Here is an 18114-nt window from a genome sequence, read left to right on the forward strand (position 1 = left end):
CTTCTCTAGCATCATACTCAAAGTTCCAGTTTTCAAGTAAAAGAAATGTGAAAGTAGATGTCCATATTCACTTTTTTCTTTTCAAAATTTCAGACTTTAAGGTCACTCAGAATCTATGGTCCTGATATACATGTTTTTATTTCCATCTATATCATGAAAATGATCAATTGACCAAGTCCTTGATCTGTAACTTGAACTTTGTCAAACCACCAAAAAAAAAAAACAAAAAGGATATCTTTGTGTTCACTGCATATGAAATCTCTCCTGGACCCCATGGACAGATTTCTTTTCTTTCCACTCTCTCTGTCTCTCTCACTTTTAATTTCAAGGGTAGAAAACCACATGAATGAACAAAATACAACACTTTTCTACATGACAAAGAACATGAAAATAGTTGGGAATTTGTCAAATACATAATGATAATAGATGCTTTATATAAAAGAAATACAATTAAGGAAAAGAAGAAATAGGACAACTGTAAATGCATCTGACACAAGAAAAGGTCTCTATGGTGAATTTGCTCAAGATAGTGATGATCTGGGCTCCACCAGAATATTCAGGATTAATTTGCTATTTGTATATATAGAGGCAGTTGGATCTCTGAATCTTTCAACCTACAGGAGGAGGGCATCACTTCCCAATTAGCCAACCATGCCAGAGTTGAGGATCTCCAAGAAGCACCACAAGCACATCAACAATCCCTTTCCTTCCACCCTAAAGTGCCTGCCTTTCATCCATGGAGGACTCTCCTTCAGTCCACACAAGATTTCACAAGACCAGAGTTATCAGATTGGGGAGGATTTCCAGCTTGCTTGGAGCTGCAGAAATGGTGGCTGCCTTTCGATCTCGCACCGATCTCAGCCTAACAGGAGCATATGGTCTACGATCCCAGGAGAGGCCTTCATATCTGCTGCAGCTGTCCAGACTCAGGTGGAGGAGAGCAGAGGCTCTTTCGCTATTAAGGATGGTGATGTTCTTTTCATCTGCAAGCACCAGTCTGTGGAAGAAATAAGGGTCCTTTATGAGACGGACATTGAAGAGAATGCTGAAGATGATAATCTCTTATCTGGGTTTTCAAACTCAAACAATAAAGGAACTCCTGAATCATTCAATAAGTCTTACTCCCCGATTCTGATGATCACAGGAAGGCTCTTCAGTAAGAAGACTAACATACTTCCTAAGAAAAGCTTGTACCTGGGGAAGAAAAAAATCAGATTTGGATGGGCTAGGAAACCTTCATTTGTTGCTAGATACTGGTTTTTGCTTGAACAGAGGAGCAGCAATCAAATTGGTTTTTCTGTAAAGTTTGGTGAATATGATAAGAAATTGAGCCCAAGTGTAACAAAAAGAAGAATTCTACAGGGCTCAAGCTGGAAACTAATCCGAATGCAGCGTCAATGCATTGCATACATCTCAAGGCAAAGAGGTTTTGTTGCACTCTCATCACAGGATGAGCAAGGAGAAGAGCAAGTGGTTACAGAATTCAATAAAGTTTTCATCACATATGCGAGTGACAAAGATGAAAAGTTCTATGGTTTTGGGGAGCAGTTCTCCCATATGGAGTTCAAAGGAAAGAGGGTGCCTATAATTGTCCAAGAGCAAGGTATTGGAAGAGGAGATCAACCCATCACCTTCGCAGCCAATCTGATTAGTTACAGGTAATCATTATTTATTAGGGTTCTTTTAGAATCAAAATTGTAAATTCTCCTGCTTCGCAATTGACAGATCAGGAGGTGATTGGAGTACGACATATGCCCCTTCACCATTCTACATGACCTCCAAAATGAGATCCCTTTATCTTGAAGGATACAATTATTCAGCTTTTGATCTCACAAAGCCTGATAGAGTACAGATTCAGGTACTTGAATCTGACAAAAGCTATGATTTATTTGATTTGTAGTTGAATTTTCGAAAGTGACATTTGAGTTCTACAATTTTTGCTAATGGGATTAGAGTGGACTCTTTGTGGAACACATTGCCTTTTCACTTCTTAACATGGAAGAGTATCAAAGATTTATGAGATCTTCCAACTCTGAATCTTACTTACCATGACAGAGTGAAATAGTTTTATCTTCATCAGAAAACAAAATAAAGTTGCGGGAAAATGAAATACTATACATTAGCTCACTTAAATGGCTATTTTCTGTATATCCATAATTGCATAGTTAGGAAAAAAGAGACAAACCTTATACTAAGACAATCGACAACCTCATGTCTTGTGACGCTGTTGTCTTCGACTGCACAGTTTTGAGTCGCTTCAACTCTTAATCTTTTCTTCTTCATGTTGTAACTTGTATTTCTGAAAGGGTACATATCAAACTTCTAGCCGCATGACAAACAACTAATGCAAATTCTTCTTACAGATATATGGAAATTATGCTCAAGGAAGAATACTGAACGGATATTCACCTGTTGAACTAATTGAAACCTATACAGAAACCATAGGGAGACCTCCAGTGCTTCCAAACTGGATTATTTCTGGTGCTGTTGTCGGGATGCAGGGAGGCACAGAAGCTGTCCACAGAGTGTGGGATCAATTACAGGATCATGATGTTCCTATTTCAGCATTTTGGTTGCAGGTGATTGAAACTGATGCTAATATCATGATATGAACAATATTTCAAAGAAGAAAAATTATGATAAATACAAGATAAGCTCGGTAAGTCACATCAAATAATTATATGAAATGAAGTTACCACTACCAACAAGTTCAATCATGTCATTTGCCACCAGTGTTTGTTCAAGTGTGCGTGGCCTTATAATAAATAGCAAATGGCTAACCACAGATCTAAGATCTTCAAAACTAGAAGGGAAGTCAGAAGAAATAGAAGCCACCACTTTGCAAAATTAGTGGTGTGAATTCATGACAACCTGTAACGACATCCTGCAACACATGCATGCATGTTTTCTGTAATCTTTATTAAAATCTAGGTGATAACCTTGCAGGACTGGGTTGGCAAGAGGGAAACAGTAATTGGGTCACAATTATGGTGGAACTGGGAAGTTGATACCTGCCATTATGCTGGATGGAGAGAGCTAGTCAACGATCTTCGTACTCATGATATTAGAGTCATGACCTACTGCAACCCCTGCCTTGTTCCAGTAAATAACTTTCCCTCATTGGAGCCCTTTTCAATTTAATTAGATGGGTCAATTTCATTCAGTCATCAGTTTAACTGAAAAAGAGATCATTGTCAATTGCAGACTGATGACAAGCCAAACAAATACAAGAATCTGTTTGAAGAAGCTAAGAGTTTAGGCATCTTAGTAAAAGATAAAACACAAGGAACATACATGATACCGAACACGGCTTTTGATGTGGGAATGTTGGATTTTACACATCCTGCAACAAGTAGTTGGTTCAAGAAAATTCTACGCGAAATGGTGGATACTGGAGTAAGAGGTTGGATGGCCGATTTTGGTGAAGGATTACCTTTAGATGCTCACCTCTATTCAGGTACTCAATAAAATTCTCTATTGTAATATTAGTATGATGTTTAAACACTAACATAGTATTTATATTTTCACATAGATGAAGACCCCTTTGAAGCTCATAACAGATACCCTGAACTTTGGGCTAAGGTCAACAGGGAATTTGTAGATGATTGGGCAGCAACCTGTCATGGAAAGGAGAAGGAAGATCCAGAAGAAAACTTAGTCTTTTTCATGAGGGCTGGCTTCAGAGGTAGCCCTAAGTGGTCTATGTTGTTTTGGGAGGGTGATCAAATGGTAAGTTGGCAGGCTAATGATGGAATAAAGAGTAGCGTAACAGGTTTGCTGAGCAGTGGCCTCTCAGGTTTTGCCTTCAACCATAGTGATATTGGAGGCTACTGTACAGTAGACATGCCTATCATCAGGTACCGTCGAAGCGAAGAACTTCTCATGCGCTGGATGGAATTAAATGCATTCAATGTAGTATTCCGGACACATGAAGTAAGCACCAAAAAAATTCAGCTAGTAGCAAAGTTTGATTTCCATACTTCCCTAAGTGGAAGCATCACTAACATTTGTAGCATCTACAGGGAAACAAGCCATCGTCCAATTGCCAGTTTTACTCTAACAGAAACACATTAGCTCATTTTGCACGCTGTGCCAAGATATACAAAGCTTGGAAATTCTACCGAATCCAACTTGTAAAGGTACATTCTCATAAATGTATGTCGATATTAGATTTTGTTTCAAAAAAATTAATATCTATATGCAAGAAATCCTCTTTTCATTTTTCTGATGTGCTTCTTTTGTTGATTTATTTTTCTCAGGAGGCAGCTCAGAGAGGCTTGCCTGTTGCTAGGCATCTATTCCTCCACTATCCAGATGACAAGCATGTACATAGCTTGACATACCAGCAGTTCTTAGTTGGGACAGATATACTGGTAGTTCCTGTCCTTGACAAAGCCAAAAAGGAAGTCAAGGCCTATTTCCCTATGGCAGGTGGGTGTTCCTGGCAACACATTTGGACAGGAAAGATCTTCACCAGGCCTTTCAATCACCCAGGGCATAATCAAGGGTTTGAAGCCTGGGTTGATGCTCCCATTGGCTACCCAGCTGTGTTTGTAAAGTGCGGTTCCCACATAGGAGAAGCATTTTTAAGAAACTTAAAAGCTCTTAACATACTATAGCTTGTGTTTATGATAAATGTTTCATTTATGTACTCAAAATATCATTTTTTAAACTTATTTTAATACTCACTAATTTTAGAATTCATGATTGATTTGTTTTGGCAAGTAGCATGTTTATGATAAATTCAAATGATAACCTTTATTCTCAGAGAAATTGTGAAAATTATAGATGCTATCACTTCATTGATTGAGCAAAATTATATCAAAGTCCAATAGTTTTAAATTTCAAACAGCTACACAAAATCATATGGATGTCAGATAACAATTGTGAAGTAATATACTATTTTCCCGTTTATATATGCTGTCACTTCATGGATTGTGCAAAAGATATTTTAATTTCAATGCTTCTGAATTCCAAACAATTTAGATAACAACTGGTATTGTAATTATTAATAGGCGAAGTTACACTTACAATGAATTAGAACCGTGTCGAGCGGAGGTAAATCTTCTGCTCACTTCACCAATGACCAATAACCTCTACTTTTACAGCTTTAACTATGCATGTCTTCCATCTTAACCAATGATCAACAGAAGAGCTTGCTTCACCATTGAAATTTATGAATAGATTTCAGCCTCCTGTTACTGTTGCTTTCTTTGTGAGTTCTCAATGACCTCGAATTTCTTTCATTGAATCTGAAGTGCTTCAAAGGACATCCTTCATCTTAACCAATGAAACTGGGCAAAACTTTCTCTTGAATACTCTCCTGGTGACAAATTCATTATTATAGATGTTATTCTGGCAAATGCTTTTGTTCTTCTTCTGGAGTTGAGCTCTGCGAAACAAATTTAACAGCTATGATCTTCAGATTCCAGTTTCAATGTATCCGTCAACTTTGTATCCTAAACTGAACAGAGTAGCGAAATTTAAATGAACACCTTTTGTTTGTCGTCATATGAAATATTTCAATCAAACACTCTAAAGGACAAAAAGAAAAAAATAACATGCAAAGGAAACACTTCTTACAGGCATTTCATCGAACAGATTCTGTGCATCCACCACATGAATTCATCAAGTTGGCTACCATTTCCAATGCAGATCAAGTGTGGGTTAAGAAGCCCAATGTCTAACTATTTAATCCTCAACAGTCCCAAAGAGCATAATGCTGGATGGGTCTCTGCAACTCAAACCCACGGGATCGAAATGTAGGCATATTGGAGTGTCTCTTGCCATTGAACACACACAAAACAAGCAGTTGGGACACCAGGTGGTTGCTTGTCAAGCAATTATGGAAGGTTGACTCTGTGTGATATACACAATCTGGAGAGAGAGAGAGAGAGAGAGAGAGAGAGAGCTTCAGAAGTTGAAGAAAAGAGATGATATCTTCAAAATTGATCTCGTTGTGGTGCATTTAAATTTACATAATGATATAACTTGTAATTTCATGCAAAATTAAGAAATATGATAACAGTATCAAAATATAAAAAAATTTGAGCAATTAATTGTCAGGTAAAAATGTTCCTATCTTCATAATGTCTTTGCTGGAAATATTCATGTGTAAGAGATTATATTTTCGTATCGACAATGATTGAAATAATCGGATTACATATAATAGCCTTGACCCATAATTTAAAAGATTAACCCTTTGACTCAAGTTTGTGTTTGACTTCTATGTTCTAATCAGAAGAATTGAGTTATATTGACTAGGTTTGACTTATAACTTAGAAGCTCAAGTGTTTTTTGATGGAATTGATATTAGTTAGATTCAAACACAATGATGATTGATTTATGTAGGCAAATTTTGCATGCACTAAAATTTTAAATTATCCAATTTCTCAATTGATCCCAGCGGTATTTATTTTTTTGACGAGGATGGAGGAGCAGCCGAGGAGGTGAAGTAGTAGAGTTGGTGAGACAAGCCATTCCTTGGGAAAACGGTGTCCTCGAGGCGTCTATCAAAGGAATCCATCAGAGGCTGGTTCGAGGAGAGGGCATATCATGGAGCTAGGCAGAACTGCACGTCCGTCACTGCGACTGGTTGTTCTCGTCGGAGCAATCCAACTTCTGGAAAAGCCTCGCCTCCCTCCATGATGAGCTGTCGCAGATTGCCCTGCATCCCTCGAAAGACTTCTTCTCTCAAAACTCCCCATGTTTAATATCGTTAATGGAATGCATTACTCAGCTCGTATCTCTCCAAAGTTCATCCATTAGTTGTTGTCCAAACATATCATCTTCGCCTTCAGATAAGGAATTCGAGAGATTCCATAAGCTAAAATCGACGCCGATGGTGGTTTATGGTGATATTTCACCAGCCTTGAAGCTTCGACAACCTCGGGATGCCCAAAACTAGAGAGACGGTGTAAGCGAGGAGGGAAATTGATATTAGCAGAGAGCTATAGAAGTAGAGCAAAAATGGTTGCCGTCTTTTGCTCGAGCTACCAAAACATCTCATTTTTGTGTGGGAAAAAGGAAGGTATGCTGATCCTGTGTAATGGAGAAGAGGGCAGGTTTCCCCTGGACTCACAGAACGAGAGGTTCTTTGCTTCTTGGTTGGGTGTACGTAATGATTTGCTTCATGTTCTTGCTTTGCCTTGTGCCGAAAAGATGAACTTGCCGAGGCTGGAACGGTGGATTATTGTCGAAAAAGCAGAAGATTGATGGTGCATTTTTCGCTTTAATTAGAGCATTTTATCAGATTCCTGATGCTGTCTGTCTCCATTGGATGTGAAGTAATATGTCTGCACTCCATTGACACCAAGTCAATATGCATAAGCAGTTTCTTCCGATGAATAGAAAGTTTATGAGACAGCAGGAGATAGCAACTCCTCTCGGGTTGCATAGTTAAAGAAAACCGCTATGTAAGAAGAAGAAAGGAATTGTATCGTATGCTGCGTGCGATCCAGGGAAGCAGAAACTTTTTCGTTAACCGCTTTGTAAGAAGAGGAAGAAGAAGAAAGGAATAGTATCGTATGCTGCGTGCAATCCACGGAAGCAGAAACTTTTTCGTTAGTAGCTTGCATCCGCAGCTAACAAATTCCATCCCATCCAAGCGAGAAAGAAAAATAAGGTCGGAGAGGTGCAAAAGACTCGTATGCAACCTGAGATACATCGTCCATTGAACCTCCAGCACCACCATATTCTGACAACAATAATCATGGTTGTCGAGGCACTTCTCTCGTCCTTCTTGGAAATTCTGATCGGCTCAACGAAGAATAGCGTAGTCCGGCAGATAGGTGGTGTCTGGGGTCTGGAGGAGGACCTGGAAAAGCTTGAGAGGACGTTGTTGCGGATTCAATCCATCGTTGGAGATGCAGAGGAGCAGCAGATTAAGGACACTGCCGTCAAAAATTGGTTGACGGCACTCAGGGATGCGGCCTACGCTGCAGAGGACGTTCTCGACGAATTTAATCTCGAAACCCTCAGGAAGAGTAACAGAGCAATCGAGAACAAGATGATGGGCAAGGTCAGTGACTTCTTTTCATCCCATAATCCACTTTATTTTCGATTCAAAATGGCAAGGAAATTGAACGAAGTAGTAAAGAGTATAGATGAGATTGCAGCAGAGAGTCGTAAGTTCAATTTTGCAGTTCGCACACAAGAGCAAACCCCCCCAACTGTACGACAAACACACTCTTATGTCGTGGAATCGGATGTTATTGGTAGAGGCGAGGAGAAGGATGAGATAGTAAAGCTGCTAATAGAACAGCAGGATGAGAATGAGAAGATTGCAGTCCTCCCTATAGTTGGCATGGGAGGATTAGGAAAGACTACCTTAGCTAAACTGATCTACCAAGACAAGCGGGTGGAGAGGCATTTCCAATTGCGTATTTGGGTTTGTGTGGGCTCTGTTTTTGATCTGGGAGAGATTCTTAAAGCGATCATCAGTTCCGCCACTGGGAGACAGAGCGACCTGAAATTTATGGACATGTTACAATGCAGTGTTCGAGATGTATTGGCCGGGAAAAGATATCTGCTTGTGTTAGACGACGTATGGAATGAAGACTCATCGAAGTGGGACGACTTAAAAGCGCTGTTAGCTTGCGGAGGAGACGGAAGCAGAGTTGTTGTGACCACGCGTAGTGATGGAGTGTCGTCCATGATGGGTACGCTCACCACTCACAAGCTGCCATTCCTATCTGAAGAAGATTCATGGGATTTGTTCAGGAGAAGAGCATTTCCAAGCGGACAAGATGATGATAAGCAGCAGCATCAAAATCTGGTGGAGATTGGAAAAGCCATTGTAACAAAGTGTGGGGGATTGCCTCTCGCAGTGAAGGCCCTGGGCAGCATGATGAGCTACCAGAATGATGAAAGGGAGTGGTCTGCTATAAAGGAAAGTAGCATCTGGGCTACCAAAGTCGGTAGTGATATCCTACCTGCACTGCTTCTGAGTTATAATGACTTGCCTTCGCACCTGAAGCGATGCTTCGCCTTCTGTGCCATATTCCCCAAAGATTACGAGATAGAAGTTGACATGTTGATTCGACTGTGGATGGCTCAGGGGTTTATTCCATCGGAAGGAACAGCAGAACCGGAGGTTAAAGGCCACCGAATTTTCATGGAGCTACACAAGAGATGCTTCTTTCAAGATGTACGCCGAGTTAAAGAACGTAGATACGTAGACTTCTTGGGTAATATCATGCATGATTATTTTCGTTGGAGAGATTATGAGTTAGAAGTCAAAGGATATTGCAGTTTGAGAACATGCAAGATGCACGACCTCATTCATGACCTTGCACAACATATATCGGGAGAAGAAGGTGTCGCGTTGCTAGCGCCATACACTGCCACAGAACCAAGGAAGGATGTGCATCACTTGTCCTTACCAGGAACCTACTCGTCTTCCAAAATCCACGAGACGCTGGGGAAATTTCCTGCCCTGCGGACGCTACTGGTACGAGATGCATATTTTGGAAAAGCTGTGGACAACATTTCAAGACCGGCCAAATTAAGAGTGTTAGGATTCCATAATTTAAATGCTACGATGTTGCTAATGTTAGAATATGTGGCCTTTTTATTGAATAAGATATATAATAGAATTGGGTTCCGTTGCGATATTTTAGCCAAGACTAAGTCCATTACGGAACGATTCCTCGGAGTGATCCTGTGAAAGGATAGGAAGAGAGGAGAAAGGGTCTACTCTTCGCACTCCCTGCAGATTCCGCAGCGCGATCGGATTAAAGACGGAGCCTGCAGCAATCTTGGATCACGGTGCTGAGCAGATCAAACAAGATCTCTGAACGGATGGCTTCAAAAGGTACGCATCGTATAATTTGATCTATGTATTGATTTCAAATTCTGGCATATAGGTTAATTCCGCATTATTGACTTAGCATAATTACAGATTTTTATGCTTACAATTGGTATCAGAGCCCGGTTTACCTTTGTTTTCCAAGAACTGCTAAGCAGTAATGGTCACCATCGACCTCGCTGCAAATCTGCGGTTACGCCGAGTAGCGTGACGACATTACAGAACTCCGTCCATGCGACGGTATCACAGAACTCCGTCCGTGCGACGGCATCACAGAACCCCGGTCGCACACGGCCAGAATCCGTCCATGCGACGGTCGGCCGCACGCAGGCAGATAGCCCAGGCGGCGGCCATGCGTGAGTTGGCCGTGCACAGGCGGCGGCCGCGTGCTGGCAACAGCCACCCGCGGGCAGGAACCGCCGCAGCGGCAGCGGCCGCGCGTGAGCAGTAGCAGCCCCGCGGCGGTAGTGCCGTGGCGGTAGTGGCCGCGCACAGGCGGTCGCTGGCAGCCGCGCACAGGCGGCAGCCCGCAGCCGCGTACTGGCGGCCAAGCCCGCAGCCGCGTACTGGCGGCCAAGCCGCAGGCAGCAGCGGCAGCGGCGATGGCAGATTAGGGTTTTGGCATATTTACGTTTTTGTCCTCGAGGATAGGGTTTTTGAAAATTTACAGTTTTACCCTTTGCAAATATCATAATTACAGTTTATGTTCTGTCAACATATTTACGGTTTTGCCCTCGGGTCTAATTTCTGTCAAATTACAGTTCTGCCATTCGCATATTTTCGATTTATATCCTATCAAATATTTTCGGTTTTTTATCATTATGAAATTGAGAAATTTAGGTTATATTCTCAATTATAAAATTGATAAATATCATTTATTATAATTATGATTAATTTTAATCATGATTATATTTTTTGATTATTTGATTGGATTTAATTTTGATTAAAAAAAAAACTATAAATTATGGTTTATTTTATGGTTTTCTCATATGAATTATTCATTATATATGTGTTAAATAAAATTAAAATCCAATTATTGTTTTTGGAATTTTTTTATTTTCACATGTATATGTTTGAAATTATCATATGAGTTTTATTAAAGTTCAATAATTATTATGGTTATTTTATTATTGAACTGCTTTACATAAATGTTCAATAATTATTATGGTTATTTATTATTGAACTTCTTAGCATTAAATTTCAATAATTATTATTGTTATTTATTATTGAATTACTTTTTATTAAAGTTCAATAATTATTATGGTTATTTTATTATTGAACTGCTTTACATAAATGTTCAATAATTATTATGGTTATTTATTATTGAACTTCTTAGCATTAAATTTCAATAATTATTATTGTTATTTATTATTGAATTGCTTTGTATTAAAGTTCAATAATTATTATGGTAATTGATTATTGAACTGCTTTATATAAATGTTCAATAATTATTGTTGTTATTTTATTATTGAATTGTTTTACATTATTGTTCAATAATTATTATGGTTATTTATTATTGAATTGTTTTGTATTAATATTCAATAATTATTATTGTTCTTTATTATTGAACTGTTTTGCATTAGTTTTCAATAATTATTATGGTCATTTTATTATTGAATTGCTTAGCAAAAATTAAATAAATTGATGAATATTATTTGTAATTCATTTCCCTAAGTTCTATCTGACTAGTAGTTGCCAAAGTGGCCTAGGATGATAGATTTTTGTGATATGAATTACAATAAAAGCTTTATCATTTATAGGACATTTTTATTTTATATCATGGCATTAGTCTTGAAGCCACCAAAGTGACCTGGACTAATGACTTATAAAATAATATTAAAGAATTAGTCCTAAATGATATTAAAGAAATAATATTCATAATGGCACATATAATTATGAGATTTAGATAATCCCAAAGGAGAATCTAATTCAAATAATTATGTGATGGGGTAGGATGATACTCTTTTAGATATCCTTGCAGTTTAGGGTTGTATACCCAAAGGTAACAATACCTATTCCTCAAGGATGGTATCAGTCCTCCAAAATATTCTTGAGTGAACACTAGATATGTCAATATTTCACCCAAAGGTGTAATATAGATGATATCAATAGTTCATCAATTTTTGACAAACTCAAAGCATTAATGTTGTTATATATCTTTTGCAGTGGTACTTCCGCATATATACTCATATGCTTCAAGTGTCCCTGTACTTTCTGGATCAAATTATTCAGAATGGTTAGAGCATGTGCAATTCACACTGGGTGTATTAGATCTTGATCTAGCATTACTTATTAAAAAGCATGCAGACTTGACTGATGAAAGTACTGTTGGGAAATCATAGGGGGGGCGACATCATATGCGCAGCGGAAGAACAAGAAAACAAAAATCCCCAATTCCCAAAAAGATGTTCATCGTCGTGCGAAGATTGGTGCGCAAAATCCGCAAAAACACAAAACTGCGTATAGAGATTGTGTTACCTAGGGAGATCGTATATCCCTGTTTCCTTGCAGATCCTTAGGAGAGGGTGAAGGAGGTCAAGCGTCCTCCTCTCTAGCGGTGATCCACACAGCAGGGTTGCGACGACGCTCCTCAAAACTCCAGGCCTACTCTGAGGGGGAGAGGGAGAGGAGAATAGGAAGGGCAAGCAAAGACTCTAGCCTATGAGGCTGTGAATCCCTCCTATTTATAGAGATCCCGTGTCAAAACCCTAATGGGTCCTTTCCCTAGTGGGTATTGGATCTACATCCAATAAGACAAGGGCTCCGTCGGATATCTCATATCCGAACCTCTACTCATCGCAATGCCTACCATATGTGTGTGACCCTCTAGGCCCAATATCGAGCTGGCCGTGAGTCATACCTGTCAGAACTCCTTCTAACTCAGTGAATTATTATCTCTGTAATAATTCACTCGACTCATCGACTACGGAAGTACTAGGCCACTACGCCGTAGTCCCCAAACGATACAGGGGAATCCAATCCATTGGACCTGTCTGTCCTCAGTTACCATGTACCTATAGTCCCTCATCCATCTAATATCCCAGAGACCGTATATCGAGCATGGTGCTGTCAGACCCATACGGTTTCTACTCGAGTCTCGCTCTAATCGGATTCTCCCGGAGAACTCTTTCTCTCTCAACCCGAATGACCCTGGCTAGGGATTTGTCTGAGCAAGAACACATGGGATATTCCTCTCATGATACCGAGAGTGGATGATCCTCTATCGACACTCAATAGCCCTCGTAAGGTCGACTACCACTCCCAATGACCAGCTGTACTAGATCTGGGAACAGCCAAACCTATAAGTCTGGTATCAAAGAGTGGAGCACTCATACAGGACATCCTTGGTGTCTCAAGTCTAAGAACCAGATACACCACTAGGACTACGGAATCGTTGTCTGACAATAAGGCATCATCAACCATCCAGCATTCCGTAAGCGGATCAATCAATGAACTCATTCTCCAATGAGCACCTGTACTGTATCCCTAGTGTCCCTACACGAGTAGCTATGAGACCAGCTGCATCCATCATATGGACGGGTATACAGCACACCAGTCTATCCGGTTATCACGATGTCCCTCTCGAGTAACCTATGACCGGGATTATTTAGGATATGTGTTTAAAGGTGAATCGATCTCATTATCGTGATCTCATCACGATCCGATTCCCATTGCACAAATCCAAGGACATCACAATATATATGCATTTATGCAATAGTTATAAAGTGATATACGCCAAAATATAATAAGCAAAAAGATTATATATCAAGTCACACGTGCCATCACTCACGTGATTGGCTTGCTGGGCACCTATGACTAGCAATCTCCCACTTGACCTAAAGCCAATCACCTATGTGTCTGATCCCCATCAGACCCCTGTGACGCTCAAAGACAATCTGAGACAATGGCTTTGTTAGTGGATCTGCAATGTTATCTTCGGATGGAACTCTTTCCACTGCTACATCTCCTCGGGTTACGATCTCTCTTATAAGCTGGAACCTCCTCAGAACACTTCTGATAAGACCCGGGTTCCCTTATTTGAGTAATCACCCCATAGTTGTCGCAATATAAGGAAGTCGACTTGTCGCTATCTGTATCGACTCCCAAATCTGTGATGAACTTCTTCACCCAGACTCCCTCCTTTGCTGCATCTGATGCAGCAATGTACTCCGCCTCTGTGGTCGAGTCAGCAGTGGTATCTTGCTTGGAACTCTTCCAGCACACTGCTCCTCTATTCAAGGTGTACACATACCCTGAATTCGACTTGCTATCATCGACATCAGACTAAAAACTTGAGTCAGTGTAGCCTTCAACCTTAAGGCTATTACCTCCATATACTAGTAAAAGATCCTTAGTCCTTCTCAAGTACTTAAGGATACACTTTACTGCTTTCCAGTGCTCCAAGCCTGGATCCGCCTGATACCTGCTCGTGACACTCAGAGCATGCGCTATATCAGGCCTAGTACATAGCATGGCATACATGATAGACCCTATTGCTGAGGCATAAGGTATCATATCCATGTTCGCCCTTTCTTCTGGAGTCTTTGGGGACATACTCGTAGAAAGCGATATCCCATGTCTCATCGGTATGAGACCTCTTTTGGAAATTTCCATGTCAAACCTTTTGACAATAGTTTCTATGTACCTGGACTGGGACAAGCCAAGCATCCTTTTGGATCTATCTCTATAGATTCTAATCCCCAAGATATAAGATGCTTCTCCTAAGTCCTTCATAGAGAAGTGTCTAGATAACCAAGCCTTTATTGTGGATAGCATTCCTATGTCATTCCCAATGATGAGGATGTCATCCACATATAACACCAAAAAGCTAATAGCGCTCCCACTTACCTTTCTGTATACACAAGGCTCATCTTCGTTCTTAACGAAGTCATAAGATCTGATTGCCTCATCAAATCTTATGTTCCAACTTCAGGAAGCTTGCTTTAGTCCATAAATGGATCTAAGCAACCTACACACCTTATCTGGGCAGTTCTTGGACACGAATCCCTCAGGTTGCATCATATACACCTCCTCCTCTAGGTTCCCGTTGAGGAATGCGGTTTTCACATCCATCTGCCAGATCTCATAATCATAGTGTGCTGCAATAGCCAATAGAATTCTGATGGATTTTAGTATTGCTACGGGTGAGAAAGTTTCGTCGTAGTCAACACCTTGCCTTTGACGATACCCCTTAGCCACTAGCCTTGCTTTATAGGTCTCTACCTTTCCATCTACTCCGATCTTTTTCTTAAAGATCCACTTGCAACCGATGGGTACAATACCTTCGGGTGCATCAACTAGGTTCCAAACCTTATTGGAGTACATAGAATCCATCTCAGAATTCATGGCTTCTTTCCACTTCCCGGAGTCTATACTCATAATAGCCTCCTCGTAGGTCTGAGGATCAATATCCTCTACATCCTCTGCTCTAATATGTCCCACATATCTCTCAGGAGGATGGGATACTCTATCAGACCTGCGTAAAGTTGAAACTTGTGTATTAGATACCTGAACAGACTCGGGCTGTAGAGTGGTGCTTGAGCTTGGTTCCCTAACTTCGCTCAACTCTATCATTCTCCCACTGTCTCCGCCAAGAATGTGTTCCTTCTCAAGGAACACTGCTCTCTTAGCTACAAAGACCTTTTGGTCCTCGAGATGATAGAAGTAATACCCACAAGTTTCCTTGGGGTATCCCACAAATTTACATCGCCCTGTCCTTGATTCTAACTTATCGAGGTTGTGTCTTTTAACATGGGCAGAGCAGCCCCAAATCTTAACTACTTTAAGATCAGGCTTCTTCCCTTTTCATATCTCATATGGTGTAGACACCACCGACTTAGTTGGAACTCTGTTCAGAAGGTAAGCTGCGGTTTCTAGGGCATATCCCCAGAATGAGATGGGTAGGTCAGCGAAACTCATCATGGACCGTACCATATCTAATAATGTACGATTTCTCCTTTCAGAGACACCATTGAGCTGAGGTGTATAAGGAGGTGTCCATTGGGATAATATCCCATGGTCCTTGAGGAAGTGAGTAAACTCTGTACTTAAGTACTCACCTCCTCGATCTGATCGAAGAGTTTTGATACTCTTTCCAGTTTGGTTCTCCACCTCATTCTTATACTCTCTGAATTTCTCAAAGGCCTCGGACTTGTACTTCATTAAGTACACATATCCATACCTTGAGAAATCATCAGTAAATGTAATGAAGTAGGAGTAACCTCCAATGGCATGAGTTGACATGGGTCCACATACATCACTATGTATGAGTTCCAACAACTCAGTGGCTCTCTCTCCAGTTCCACTAAATGGAGAGTTGGTCAGTTTTCCACGAATGCAAGGCTCACAAGTTGCATATGACACATGGTCGAATGGATCTAGATATCCATCATTTAGCAACTTTTGAATCCTTCTTTCATGGATGTGACCTAGCCTACTATGCCACAGGTATGCACTGTTCAACTCATCTCGTTTCCTTTTGGACACATTTATATTCATGATATGTGGAGTGGTGTCTAACATAAATAAACCATTATGCAATGTTCCTTTCGTGATGATCTTATCATCTAATAATATCGAACAACCATTGTTCTCAAAAACAAATTTATATCCACTAACTGTTAAACATGAAATGGAGATAATGTTTTTGATAATAGAAGGAACAAAATAACATGCATCTAATGCAATAAAAGCTCCACTAGGCAGATGTAGGGCGACCTCGCCAACAGCTAATACAACAACTTTTGCTCCATTACCCATCTTGAGGTCCATCTCGCCTCTCTCTAGTCTCCTAGGCCTTGCCAGAACCTGCAACGAATTGCATATATGATAAGCACTACCGGTATCTAATACCCATGTGTTATCATAAGAGTCTGACAAATGGAGACTGATCATGAATGTACCTGAAGCTTCATCAAGCTTTTGTTTCGCCCTTTCTGCAAGGTACTCTTTGCAGTTTCTCTTCCAGTGCCCATCTTTATCACAGTGGAAGCACTGGCCTTTGTCCTTTGTTGGGTCTTTCTTAGCAACCTTTGCTTTACCTTGTTTGCCCTTGCCCTTTCCCTTCTTAAGGGACCTTTCTGCTTTCCTTTTCTTTCTGGTCTCACCAGTGTAGAGAACTGGCTTCTCTTTCTTAATAGTACTCTCTGCCTCCCTCAACATATTGAGGAGCTCTGGGAGAGTCACCTCAAGCTTGTTCATATTAAAGTTCATTATGAACTGTGAAAAGGAATCTGGTAGGGACTGAAGCACAATGTCCACACACAAGTTATCCTCTAGGACCATTCCTAGACTTGTGAGTTTCTCTATCCACTCAATCATCTTTAGGACATGGTTCTGAACCGGTGTCCCTTCAGTCATCCTAGCGCGGAAAAGGCTCTTGGATATCTCATATCGTTGAGTCCTTCCCTGTTCCTCAAACAATTTACGGACATGTAGGAGAATGGATCTGGCATCCATCTTTTCATGTTGTCTCTGTAACTCTGGAGTCATAGAGCCCAACATATAGCACTGAGCAAGAGTGGAGTCATCAATGTACTTCACGTAGCGAGCGATCTCATCCTCGCTTGCCCCTTCTTCGGGCGTAGGCATCACTGTATCAAGGACGTACACGATTTTCTCCGCTGTGAGAACAATTCTCAAGTTACGGAGCCAATCCGTATAATTTGGACCAGTGAGGCGGTTGACATCAAGTATGCCACGTAAGGGATTTGAAAGCGACATTTTTGAAAATAAAGATGTAGCAAAAATGAATAACATGCAGATTTTGCAAGAAATAAACTATCAAGATATGGACTTCTATCTTAATATGCTCCCACTATTTTACTAACGAGTCACGCGATACCCTCAGCACGTGAAACGGAAGTCTCCGGCAGACTTCTAGTGGGGATCAGGATCCAATCAGCGTCTTAGTGTAACCTCGAGGGACTCGACCAATCACACTAAGCCTAAAAGGTAGACAACTCTTGCCGATCACAACTCCTTGTGATTCCCGTCCTGTTCGGCCTCCGAATCACCATGGCCTCGAGGGACTCGACCAACCATGATGCTCGGTTAAGTCAACACCTTCGTTACAAGATGAGTCTGATTTGATGATATACCCTCGAGGGACTCGACCAAGCATATCATGCCCTCAGGTCACCGGTGACATCTCTATGTCGTAAGCAAGATAGCGAATCGCGATATAGGTGAGTCTCGAGGGACTCGACCAACTCAACCTACACCGGGATTCGGTTCCTACTCATAACGATGGAAGGCCACGTGGGTCAATCTAATTGCCTCACGTTTACCGACTTAATTTTATCGAG

At 40.7% G+C, this 18114-nt stretch overlaps 1 protein-coding gene and 1 long non-coding RNA gene across 3 annotated transcripts; one reads left to right on the forward strand and one right to left on the reverse strand.

Annotated features, from left to right (window-relative positions):
- Window positions 1–347: 347 nt before the first annotated feature.
- LOC135666726 (uncharacterized) lies at window positions 348–6893 on the reverse strand. Of its 2 annotated transcripts, none has more exons than XR_010509838.1 (5): window positions 5584–6893; window positions 5032–5392; window positions 2410–2514; window positions 2186–2299; window positions 348–997 (listed from the first exon to the last, which is right to left on the reverse strand). It is a non-coding gene; the product is annotated as an uncharacterized LOC135666726 (long non-coding RNA). The 2 variants fall into 2 exon arrangements; XR_010509839.1 differs by having other exon boundaries at window positions 5032–5464.
- Window positions 652–4704, forward strand: LOC135666724 (uncharacterized). Its single transcript, XM_065178354.1, has 8 exons — window positions 652–1658; window positions 1726–1858; window positions 2364–2579; window positions 2947–3102; window positions 3205–3457; window positions 3533–3933; window positions 4023–4139; window positions 4260–4704. Exons 1-8 carry the CDS (start codon window positions 652–654, stop codon window positions 4617–4619), a joined length of 2643 nt encoding a protein of 880 aa, XP_065034426.1. The 3' UTR covers window positions 4620–4704.
- Window positions 6894–18114: the final 11221 nt, after the last annotated feature.

Source organism: Musa acuminata, unplaced genomic scaffold (assembly GCF_036884655.1).
Source record: "Musa acuminata AAA Group cultivar baxijiao unplaced genomic scaffold, Cavendish_Baxijiao_AAA HiC_scaffold_1123, whole genome shotgun sequence".
NCBI lineage: Eukaryota > Viridiplantae > Streptophyta > Magnoliopsida > Zingiberales > Musaceae > Musa > Musa acuminata.